The sequence below is a fragment of the Callorhinus ursinus genome, unplaced genomic scaffold (genome assembly GCF_003265705.2).
Source record: "Callorhinus ursinus isolate GAN/ISIS: 27379988/994484 unplaced genomic scaffold, GSC_fseal_2.0 scaffold4, whole genome shotgun sequence".
Lineage (NCBI taxonomy): Eukaryota > Metazoa > Chordata > Mammalia > Carnivora > Otariidae > Callorhinus > Callorhinus ursinus.
In genome coordinates, this window is record NW_027397066.1 from 98,824,243 (window position 1) to 98,836,941 (window position 12,699).

Below are 12,699 nucleotides of genomic sequence, written 5' to 3' on the forward strand. Positions count from 1 at the left end.
CTGGTGAATTTGGGTTGCTAATATTTGTTAAGCATTTCTGTATCTATGTTCATCAGCAATATTGGCCTATAATTTTCTTTTTTTGTGGTGTTCTTTGCCTGCTTTTGGTATCATGGTAATGCTGGCCTCACAGAATGAGTTTAGAAGCATTTCTTTGCCCTCATTGGTTTTTGTTTTTTCGTGTGTTTTTTTGGTAGTAATTTGAGAAAGATAGGTATTAACTCTTCTTTAAGTATTTGGTAGAATGCACTTGTGAAGCCATCTGGTCCTGACTTTTGTTTATTGGGAGTTTTTTTGTTTTTGTTTTTGCTTTTATTATTACTGATTCAATTTCATCACTAGGAATTGGTCTGTTCAGATTTTCTATTTCTTTGTTGTTGGGTCTTGGAAAATTGTTATGTTTCTAAGAATTGACCCAATTTTTACTTAATCAACTGAGCCACCCAGGCGCATTTCTGTAGCATCTGTTGTAACTTCTCTTTCATTTCTAATTATGTTTCTAATTTTCATTTCTATTTGGGCCCTCTGGTTTTGTTTTGTTTTGTTTCATGATGAGTATGGCTACAGGTATATCTATTTCATTTGTCTTTTCAAAGAATCAGTTCCTCATTTCATTGATTTCTCTATTGGATTTTTAGTCTCTATTTCATTTGTTTCCACTCTGAACTTTATTATGTACTTCATTCTACCAACTATGGGCTTTGTCTGTTCTTTTTCTAGTTCCTTTAAGCATAAAGTTAGATTATTTTTTGAACTTTTTCTTATTTCCTGAGGTAGGCCTATATGCTTTAAACTTCCCTCATAGACTTGCTTTTGCTATGTCCCATAGATTTTGGAATGCTGTATCTCCATTTTCATTTGTCTCTAGGAGTTTTTTGATTTCTTCTTTGGTTTCTTCATTGACCCATTGGTTGTTTAGTAGCATATTGTTTAGCTTCTATGTGTTTGTGTTTTTTTCCACTTTTCTTCTTGTAATTGATTTAGAAATCAATTCCATACTGTTCTGGTGGGAAAATATGCTTGATATATTTGCTTCTTACATTTATTGCGGCATATTTTTGGCCTAACATGTGACTCGTCCTTGAGAATATTCCACATGCACCTGAAAACAATGTGTATTCTGCTGTTTTGGTATAGAATGTTCTGTATATATTTAAGTACATCTTGACTAATGTGTCACTTGAAGCCAATGTTTCCTTATTGACTTTCTGTATGGATGTTCTATCCATTTGATGTAAGTGGGTATTAAAATCTTCTACTATTGTAATTTTCTCCCTTTATGTCTGATAATATTTGTTTTATGTATTAAGCTGCCTCTATGTTGGGTGCACAGATATTTACAAGCGTCATACCCTCTTGTTGAAGTGATCCCTTTATCGTTATGCCATGCCTTTCTCTTTCTCTTGTTACAATCTCTGTTTTAAAGTCTATTTTGTGGGGCACCTGGGTGGCTCAGTCGGTTAAGCATCCGACTCTAGGATTTTGGCTCAGGTCATGATCTCAGAGTTGTGACTGAGCCCCATGTCAGGCTCTGCACTCAGGGCAGAGTCTGCTTGTCCCTCTCCATCTTCTCCTTCCCCACTCTCTCTCGAATAAATAAAAAATCTTTTTAAAGAAGTCTACTTTGTTGTGTGTTTTTTTTTTTTGCTTCATTTGCATGGAATATCTTTTTCCATTCTTTCATTTTCAGTCTGTGTATGTCTTTAGATCTCAAGTGAGTCTCTTGTAGGTAATGTGTAGGTGGGTCTTGTTTCTTTATCCATTCAGCCACATTATTTCTTTTGATTGGAGCATTTAGTCTATTTATATTTAATTATTGATAGATATGTACTTACTGACATTTTGTTATTTTCTGGTTGTTTTTGTAGTTCTTCTCTGTTCCTTTTTCTCTTGCTTTCTTTTATGATTTGGTGACTTTCCTTAGTGTTATGTTTTTATTCCTTACTCTTAATTTTTTGTGTATCTATTATAGGTATCTCATTTGTGGTTACCGTAAGGTTCATATACAACATCCTAGGTTTATACCAGTCTATATTAAGTTGATGGTCACTAAAGTTCGAGCACATTCTAAACAATTAGATTTTTACTCCACCACGTTTTGTTTTTCACATCATATTTTACACATATTTTGTGTATCCTTTGACTAATTATTGTAGCTGTAGATGATTTTATTACTTTTGTCTTTTAACCTCCATAATAGTTATATAAGTGGTTGACCCAGTACCTTTACTGTATGTTTACCTATACCAGTGAGATTTTTTTTCTTTAATAATTTTCTTATTGCTAATTATGACCTTTCCTTTTCTATTTAATGAAGTACCTTTAACATTTCTTGTAAGGCCAGTTTAGTGGTGATAAACTCCTTTAGCTTTTGTTTGTTGACGAAACTCCTTCTCTCTCCTTCAATTCTGAATGGTACCCTTTCCAGGTAGAGTATTCTTGGTTTTGTTCTTTTTCCATTCAGCTGTTTGAATATATTGTACCACTCTCTTCTGGCCTATAAAGTTTCTGCTGAAACATCGGCTGATAGTTTTATAGGGGCTCCCTTATATACAACTAGTTTTTTTCTCTTGCTGCTTTTAAGATGATCTCTTTTAACTTTTGACACTTTGATTATAATGTGCCTTGGTGTGGCTGTCTTTGGGTTCATCTTTTTGGGGCTCTCTGTACTTCTGGAGTTGGATGTTTTCTTCCTTCACAGGTTAGGAAAGTTTTTAGGCATTATTTCTTCAAACAGGTTTTCTGTCCCTTTCTCACTCTCTTCTCCTTCTGGGATCCCTAAGTGAGTGTTAATATGCTTGATCTTATGCCTTAAACTATCCTCATTTTTTAAAAAATTCTCTTTCCTTTTTGTTCTGATTTGTTGATTTCCAAACCTCTGTCTTAGAGAAGTTGATCTGTTCTTCTGCATCATTTAATCTGCTGTTGATTCCCTCTAGTGTATTTTTAATTTCGGTTATTGTATTCTTCAATACAATAGGCTCTCTTTGTATTTTCTAACTCTTTGTTGAAGTTGTCATTGTATTCATCCATTCTACTCCCAAGATCAATAAGCATCTTTATGACCATTTCTTTGAACTCTTTATCTGGTAGATTGTTTATCTCCATTTCACTTATTTATTTTCGGCAGTTTTATCTTGTTCTTTCATTTGGAACACATCCTTCTGTCTCTTCATTTTGCCCGATTCTCTGTTTGCTTCTATGGATTAGGTAGATCAGTTATGTCTCCTTGTCTCAAAGGGGTGGCTTTATGTAGAAGGTGTCCTGTGGGACCCTGTAGTGCAAATTCCCCTGGTCACCCATCCCCTCTGGTATGGCAGGGTGGAGAACCACCCACTGGTTGTGGTAGGGTGAGGTTACCTGGGGCAGTACCACTGTCCCTGAGGCCACCCATCAGGTGTGGCGGGGCAGAGCCACTTGGAAGGAGCAAGGCCAGGCTGGGTGGGCTGGGTATGGCAAGTCTGAAGGGAAATGCCAGGGCAGGGCAAGCGGTGCTAGTACTGGAGATGGAGAGTGTCAAAATGGCACCTGCTAGGTAGGGCAGCTACTCAGAGCTGCTAGGTAAAGGGGAGTGAAAAAAAAATGGCATCCATCAGTACTTCTATCTCTGCAGAAAGTTCCAACAGATCCCCAAACTAGTTCCATGCCCTAAATTCAGTCAGTTAAATTAGTCAATGTATCTCATTCACACGTAACACAGGCACTTTTCAAACTGTTGCCTCTGCTCTGGGACTCAAAGCAAGTGAGACTGTGCACATACCCTTGAATTAAGAGCAAAGTCTTGGTTTCCTACTGTCCTCTGGCTCTCCTGGACTTAAGCCCCAGTGGTTTTCAAAGCCAGATGTTATGGGAGCTCATCTTCCCAGTGCAGGTTTCCTGGGTCTCTGGGTCAGAGAGCCCGATATGGAGGCTGGGCCCTTGTCCCTCAGAGGGCCTTTGCAATTGTGATATCCTCCCATTTGTGGGTTGCTATGCTGGGGGGTGTGGGTCCTGAGTAGACAGCATCTCTGCCTCCCCTGGCTGTCTTGATGTGACTTCTTCTTTATATCTTTAGTTCTGTAAAATCTTAGTTCTGCTAGTCTTCAAGTCATTCTCAGAGATAGTTGTTTTATATGTAGTGGTAGTTTTGGTGTGTCTGTGGAAGGCAGTGAGTTCTGGATCTTGATTGCAAATCCAAACATTCTATTTCTTGAAGCATCATTAATGTAGCCAAAACCTAGATGCAATCTTATCCTGCAGGTTGCTGAATTACAGTATAGGATGAAATCACAGACTTGCCACATCTCTTACATGAAAAACTACACATATCCCAGACCATTCATTCTAGAATGTCTCTATATTATATAAGTTCACAATGCCATACACTTTAAAGTTACAGCTTTTTGTTTCTGGCTATAATCATATAATATTGTATAATTATAGTATATATTGTATATAGTCCTTCACTATTCAAGTTCTAAGAGGGTAGAGACTTATTATTTATTGTCATGTGGAGCACCTAATATAATGTCCACATAGAGTAGGAAGCAAATATAAATGTGTAAATGAAAATCTTTTTGTGATCATCAAGCACCTAACTAGTTCTCAATAATATCAAATTTATTTTGGCAAAGAGTTATAATAAATATGTTAACATTAATAATGAACCATGCTGTGTCAGAAACAACAGATATATGCTTTCTTACCCTATACATCAATTATTAATTTTATTTGCTTTAAGAAATTTTAAATTCCTTTCATCTGCACAATAAATATTTCATTACTGTAATTTTTTCAAAATCAGCTTCAGTTTGTCTTAAGTCTCATTAAAATTTGATTCATTCACTTCCAAAAAACTTAGGATGGGAAAGCAGTGACCCAAATCCACTTTTTAGCCACTCTGGCAAGAAGTTGCCTAAAATGGTCAATTCTAGATTACTCCCCTCAAGTAGAGAACTGGTTGTACCTGAAAAACAAAGGTTTCCATATGTTCTTAGGACACATGGGTGTTCTTAGGACACACACTTAGCACACAGATTTTTCACCTATCTGTTCCACTTAAACTAATTTTAAAAAATGAGTGTATACTTCCTTGAAGTGCACATTATTAGAATGGCTCAGGCAAAAAGACATGGAACATGACAGGACACATCAAGATCTTGCTGCTGCTACTACTAGATTTTGAGAACAGATTTTCCTCTCACTGTTACTACTACTAACAATAACTAATACTTCCTGGAGACATATGTACCAGGAACTCCAGTCACCACAACTCTGCGAGGTAAATTCTTTTATTATCCTCTTTTTACGGATAAAGAAACTGAGACACAAAGGAGTCACAGATTTGTCTGAGATCACAGAGCTGGAAGTTGAAGCTGGTTTTTCTCCAGACCCATGAAGATTTCTATATGTCATCAACTAATAAATTATTTCTAGCTTCATAACCATTTTAAGGAATAAAGCAAGCAAAATCTTGTTGAATACTGAAGGAGCTTGGGTTGTATTATTTCATGCTAGAGTGTAGGCTCTCTAAAAGTCCCGATTTTCCAGAATCTACTGATTGATTGATTGATTCAATCATTTAACAAGATATGTAAACCAGGTTCTTGTGAAGCCATCACTAAATGGTAGCTATGATGACGATGATGGTGATAATGATGGCTCAAGAACAGGCTGGTGGTGAAGATACACACATAAATAACTGAAATACAGGGCACCTGGGTGGCTCAGTAGTTAAGCATCTGCCTTCGGCTCAGGTCATGATCCCAGGGTCCTGGGATCGAGCCCCACATCGGGCTCCCTGCTCAGCGGGAAGCCTGCTTCTCCCTCTCCCACTCCCCCTGCTTGTGTTCCCTCTCTCGCTGTGTCTCTCTCTGTCAAATAAATAAATAAGACCCTTAAAAAAAACTGAAATACATAGTTTTTAAAGCGCAATGACACACAAACAATGAATCATGGAACACTACATCAAAAACTAATGATGTAATGTATAGTGATTAACACAACATAATAAAAAAACAAAAAGAATACTAAAAAAAAGTGCAATGACACAACTATGTTAGTTTGCACATGATCCATAACAACACAACAAAAGAAAATGTAAGTAAACGTTTAACTTCTTTTTTTAGTCACTCGTGATGGTTAATTTTTTGTCTCAACTGGACAGCAGGTGCCCAAATTAAACATTATTTCTGGGTATGTCTGTGAAAGTATTTCTGGATGAGATTAGCACTGAGTCAGAGGGCTCAGTAGACTGCCCTCCCCAGTGTGGGTGGGCATTATCCATCCGTTTAGGGCCTGAATAGAACAAAAAATGGAGGAAGGAGGAGTCTGCCCCTTTTGCTTCCTATGGAGTTGGGATATCTCATCTCATCTTCTCAGGCTCTTGGACTTGGATTTCAACCATCAGCTCCTCTGTTCTCAGGCCTTTAGACTCACACTGAATTATACCACTGGTTTTCCTGGGTCTCCAGCCTTGCAGACAACAGACTGCTGGATTTCTCAGCCCCCATTAACAGTGTGAGCCAATTCCTCAGAATAAATCTCTCACCTACTGGTTCTGTTTCTCTGGAGAACCCTGGCGAATATAGTCACATATTTTTCTAAAATCAAGGAGAATCTATCCTGAGCATTATCAGTGCCTTACATAAGACAAATGACAGACTTTTTCATTCAACTATTTCTTATTATGAAGGCTTTTACACAAGTGGAGAGGGTACCTCTTTGTTTACTTAATAGAAAAATAAGACTTTATAGGAAATAAACTTTATAAAGTGTATAGTCTCCTTGAAGCCCAAAAAGCATGTGTCCATGGAAAAATAATACACTTGGGTAAGGTAAATAAAAGAATCATTTAAAAATTATTGAGTTTCTTATTTTTGGTGGATGCCTCACGAAAAAGGTTTATATTTAGTCTGTGGCAAAGTCTCTGGTAACCTCAGAAGAAAATAAAGACATGTGGCTACACGGCTACACAATTTGCTCAATTGTATAATCTTTATACGAAAAAGGTCACACTGTTATCAAAGGCATTCTACCTGCCTTAGGTCTGAAGTATCAAATCTCGAGAGCGAAAATAAGAATTACTAAAACAACTCCTAACAGCCAACTGTTAAGAAAATGCTCCTTACTCAGAAAGTTATTTGTTAAAATAAGTTTGAATAGAAGAGCAGATACTGAACTTGGTCTTCCATAAAATGTCAAATTCTTCCAGTTAGCTTCAGTGTTCTATAAAGGCATTTTGTTACATTACTCCTGATGCTTATTCAATATAAATGTTAGGAGGAAAAGAGATTTCCCTCAATGATCCATTCTTCAGGGAAATTACCTTCAGGGATAAAATTAATATAAAATATCTGGTGAGTTAATTGGTAGCGACAAGGAGGAGAGATGCTCAGTTAGGGGTTTAAGCTCCGCCTATCAGTCCCTGATCCCTATCCCCCACCTAGTGGGGGACCATTTTACACAGAGCAGAGCAGTTTGGTTTCCAGGTCTCTGAATAAAGCCGTTTGACAGCCATCACATTATACTTTACAGAAGCCTAATGTCTCTCTTCCCCACTTTTAACATGCACAGAAAATATGTTCTTAAAGAAAAAAAATCCACACCATTTACAAGCCTGTTAGAATTTATCTTTCTCTAAGAGGGAAGTGAATCCAAACGCATAGGAGAAAGAAATTTACTTAAACAAAGGGAGGTGAATATTCAAAGAACCAAATCTTACAGAGAATAAAGAAGCGAATGAAGCAAAGCAGGACTGGATTAGCATATTTTCTTTAATAACTACATCAACATGTTTTATGATTTTTCCTTCTTTCTCACATTATATAAATGTAATCTTATAAATCTCAATGGCAAAGAGGCACAGAATGTAAAAAATAATGAGCATACAGTTTTCAAAACGATGTAACGATGGCACATGATAATATCAAGACTCTGATAAAATGTATATATGCTTATAAGTAAAACATTCAAGATAAATTTATGACTACAGTTAGGAATAAGTGGTGCAGATCTGGTCAACAACTAGTTAGTATATAAGAAGTTCAAGAATGGTGCCACTATACTTTGGAGCTAAGATTACCATTGGAAGTAATCCACTAGGAAAATCAAAGCAGAAAAGATAAGATTAGCTTGCCAAAGGAAAGCAGGAAGAATCAAAACAGAATCTATTAAGTCTTGCCAATGTGGAAAAGATATACCCCAGTTAACGTTGTAGACACCTATAAAAATGAATGTATCAACTGATGGTGTACAGGAAGTCCAAAGGACCCAGATGGTTTCAGGGTAATTCTAGCACCTGTTTGAGGAAGAAGGAATCTTCCTGAATGCCAGAGGTTACTATAGTTCAGTGACACTGGTTATCGAGATCATAACGCCAACTCTGTTATTATCGGCTCAGAATTTTCCATTTATAATTTGACTTTCCATATACAGATTTTCCCCAAAAGTGAGGGAATGTGATGATCATCTTAATACAAGGAATCGGACCGATACTCTGACACTGACTTTTAGGCGTCAGAGATTTGGGTCAGGGAGGAGCTGTGCCCTTTCCTGCTGTCACCTGTCACGCACACACCTGATCAAGAGAGTTCATGGGACATTTCTGGCTCTGAAAGGTTAAGATCAAGATGAAGTAAGTTCTGTCCTAAGAAATCCTGCCTAAGAAGTCAGCTTCTTCCTCTCTCACTATATTGACGCAGAAAACCTTTCAGGATACAAAAGGGTCTGTTTGCTTTTAGATACATTATGTATGATTGCAAAAACTGCCATAAAGCAGAAGTTCTACGGACTGAACTGAATAAGCACGGACCCCATGGCAAAACTGAGAAGCTTATTTTAAAAAACTAAACTCTAATACATATTTATTTACTATCCCACTAACAAGAGAGGAAAGCAGAAAAGGCGATCAGTCCATCAAATATCCAGTTACTGGAAATAAACATTGATTACTTTCTGATTATCTCAACTAATAATTTTCTAATAACCATGACCAGGCAGCTGGGGTCCATTTATTTTTATGTGATCAACTTGTGACTAATGATCATTAAAAGGTATATGGTAGAATGCTTAGTTTAAGGCCTTATTTCTGCGATACCCAATTCTAAGTCAAGAGAAATTAGATTAAAAACTCCAGTAAAACAAGGGAAAAAAAAAAAGGATTCTGAGTTCCCTGTCAACTTTGTTATACTTCTATTGTAATTAGAGAACTTTTCTGGACACAGGCATAAATATTCATGATCCTGAAGTATATTATTTAATTCAAGAACTAATTTGTAAAAATAAAAGTTAAGAATACATTAGACAGCTTTTCGATTTATTTTAGGTTTTAAATTGAGATAAATCATCAGATACACGACAAAGGCAACAACTCTGGCAGTCGCTAGATAATGCAGACACCTGTGTAGTTGGGGCTGTGAAGGAATTTTTATTAGGTTGCTAGAAAACCAGCATTGCATTCAGTTGCTGAATTTCAACCAGTTTAAATAAAGAACTCGACCTACAAGCTTATAACCCTAAATTTCTCAATGCAGCTGCCAGAGATCTATTTTCCAAATGAAACAACAGATGGTTTTGAACAATACTGCAATATGGCAATTTTCAGTTACTCCAAAGGGTTTTTCTCTTGTTAAAATTATAAAAATAATTGAGAAAATAACCTTCAAATTTTTTCTGAAGGACTGCTATTTTCAAAGTGAAAAGCAAAGTTTAATAACCTAAGTGATTTTTCCAGCATTACCTTTAGACATTGCTCTATTTGCTAGTTTTTATTTATCTAAAACAACACATGGCAGAGTGTAACCTTGCCCTCATTTTAGAACTAATTTAACACTCCTGCAGTGCCTGCAAGCACTTCAAGTTGTATCTTTCTATGTGATAATTTCCAGCTTACAGTATGCTTTTAGTTCAAAACTTCATCATTCTGGGAGGATTAGACAAACAGGCCAATTAAGCCTGATGTGAAAGATATTTAAAACCTATAAATCTTTGTAAATAATTGAAAAACTGCTCATTCCTTCGAATACCATTGTCAACAAAATAAATACAGCCCATATAGCCTCCAAATAAGGCTAACCCCAAAAGAAGAAGTGTAACCTTTCAGGACAAATCACCTCAAGTTCCTTAAACTGCTCTTGGCAAATGACTCCACTTCCTACTCACTGATTTAATTGAGAACGTCTGTAAGTTTTCATCCTTCCTTCCTTTCCAGCTCATTGCCTCTCCAGTGTTGTGCAATGGAGTGTGGGCTCTGGATGTGGGCTGCCTGGATTGAGTACTCGCACAATCACTTACCACCTGGGAGATCCTGAGATCCTCTCAACCTCAAAATCCTCGAATTCCAAATGATATAGGGTACTGACCTCATGGGGCTGCTGTGGACTAAATACACTTAGTTAACACATGCAGAAAACTTCAGAGATGCCAGGTGTATGGTAAGTGCTCAATAAATGAAACCACTATTATTACTATTATTATTTTTTTTAAGTTTTTTAAAGATTTTATTTATTTGTCAGAGAGAGAGAGAGCACAAGCAGGGGGAGCGGCAGGCAGAGGGAAAAGCAGGTTCCCCACTGAGCAGGGAGCCCAATGCGGGGCTCGATCCCAGGACCCTGGGATCATGACCTGAGCCGAAGGCAGACGCTTAACCGACTGAGCCACCCAGGCGCCCCTACTATTATTGTTATGATCCCTTCCCTCTTGTCTCGCTCAATGCCTCGGCTGCTCCAATGTCTAGATCTCTTCCCTGCCTTGTATTCACTCTATCCCCTACCTTCGCCCTCTGTCCAAGAGCATGCTGGTTCCCTAGCTTGTGAGCAACCCCCCCCCCCACAACAACAAAGCAAACCAAAACAAAAAACTTCACACAGTTCAGCCAACACCCTTCATTACTACTTCTCCACTCCCTCTTTTACACAAATCTTATCTTTTGAAACAAGGCTATGATTCATTTTCTCCATTTTGTCACCATTCACTCTAACCTCTGGCAGTTTTACACCTAAAGCTGCTTTCTCAACAATCACGTGATCACAGAGTCTGGCAGTCTTCTCTCAGTCCTATTTCTCAACCTTCCTACCACTGATGGGCCCTCCTTCCTCTCTGAAACTCATCCCTTTGCCTTCTGCGCCACAGCCACATCCTGAATCTTCCTCCCTGCTCACCTACCACTTCTCCACCTCAGCCAGGTTCCTTTCCTACTCCTTCCATCGAAACCCAGATTCCCAAGAGTTCTGCCCTCAGTCTTCCATACCCCTCTCCCAACTGCTCCACTCCCATGGGATCCCCCAAACCCCATGGCGGGACCTCCAAATCACCACCTCTGGTTCAGCCCCTCCCCACGCTAGTCCTGCCTCTGCTGACTGTTGAAGACCTCCATCTGGTGGTTCCACCAGCGCCTCACACTTACCACATTCTCCATCAAACCTACCATTTCCCCTTCTTAACATTTCCACTCTTGTCAGTTAATTGAATTCTTTGAATTCAATTATAAATGAAATTATATAATTTCAAAATTATATAATTATAAATTATAAATGAAATAGCATTCTTTGAATTATGAAGGTCAAAGCGTTTCAATCATCTTTAATCTTCTCTCTCCCTAATGGCTCATAATAGCACAGTGGTCTGTGCGTGAGTGCTGGAACTAGACCATTAAGAGTTTGTACCTGACTTCCCCCACTTTCTGCCAGTGTGACCTTGAGCCAGTCAACTTGGCTTCTCTAGCTTCAGGGTGGCCTTCATAACACAGCTGTGCAGATTACATAAGGAAATGTATGTAAGGCCACAGAAGGTTGGCATGTGGCCAGCTATGCTGATGATGACAATGAAAAAGAATCTCAACCATCTGTTCGCACCCTCCTCATTCTTTACAGACTCTCGTCACATCTCGTGTAGACCTTCTCCATGTTGTCCCAAGTAAGTTTCAACTTAGAAGGCCACTTGCCTTTGTTGTCAATGTGTAAGTGCCTCAAATTTTCATTCATCTCAACCAAGACCTAGAACATTTAACATTCTACTTAAGTATCAGTATGTTTTTTTCTCATAACATACTAAATAAAAAATGTAATGAGAATTCAGGAACTGACCTTATTTGAACCCAGTTTCAAATAACATTCCATAAGCCACATGGTCAGACATTAAAATCACTCTCAATTCCTGGTAAGGCAGAGCGGGTTATCGGCAACAAACTACAAAATCTTTGTTGTCATTACCCTTACCCAGCCACCACCTCATGGTCACCTGTTCACATTTCCCCAGGAACTGAAAGGTAAGTTTAGTTTTGGCCTAAAAAAGATGTAACATTACTGGGAAAAAAAAATCAGAATCATATAATGTATTATAAAGTCAATATGTTATCTTTTGCTTTGTTATCATCAGTGACTTTGTGGCCCTACAAGAAAGTAGAATTGATTAAATATTTTTATGAATGTCCATCTAAATATTTACCACATTTAATTCAATGGGACCACTGCCATTAGAAGCAGTTATCCTAAGAGAACCATGTTTATGTATTAATTAGATGTTGGCACTTAGTCACTTTTACAAAGAAAGGGGAGCATTACCGCTAAGGATTGGAGCTCTCTTGTTTCTTCTTCTGCTGCTGAAGCATGATATGACAGAACCTACAGGGTAAGAAACAAAGGAAAACAGGTTATCCAAGAGAGGACTACCGAATGTAGACTTTGACAGTGTCAAGCTTGAGATTCTGCTAAAACTTCCTGG

The 12,699-nt window shown here is 37.9% G+C and overlaps 1 protein-coding gene across 10 annotated transcripts in view; it reads right to left on the bottom strand.

The window, feature by feature from the left end:
* Positions 1 to 12,699, bottom strand: part of PDE5A (phosphodiesterase 5A) — a 139,775-nt gene that overhangs the window by 43,265 nt on the left and 83,811 nt on the right. For all 10 annotated transcript variants that reach the window (XR_012378019.1, XR_012378018.1, XR_012378017.1 and 7 more), the window contains one exon: positions 12,540 to 12,599. Coding sequence is in view for 6 of the 10 variants with exons in the window: in XM_073892193.1 (XP_073748294.1) it covers positions 12,540 to 12,599 (60 nt within the window). In the remaining 4 variants the exon portion in view is untranslated. The remainder of the gene's footprint in view (positions 1 to 12,539; positions 12,600 to 12,699) is intronic.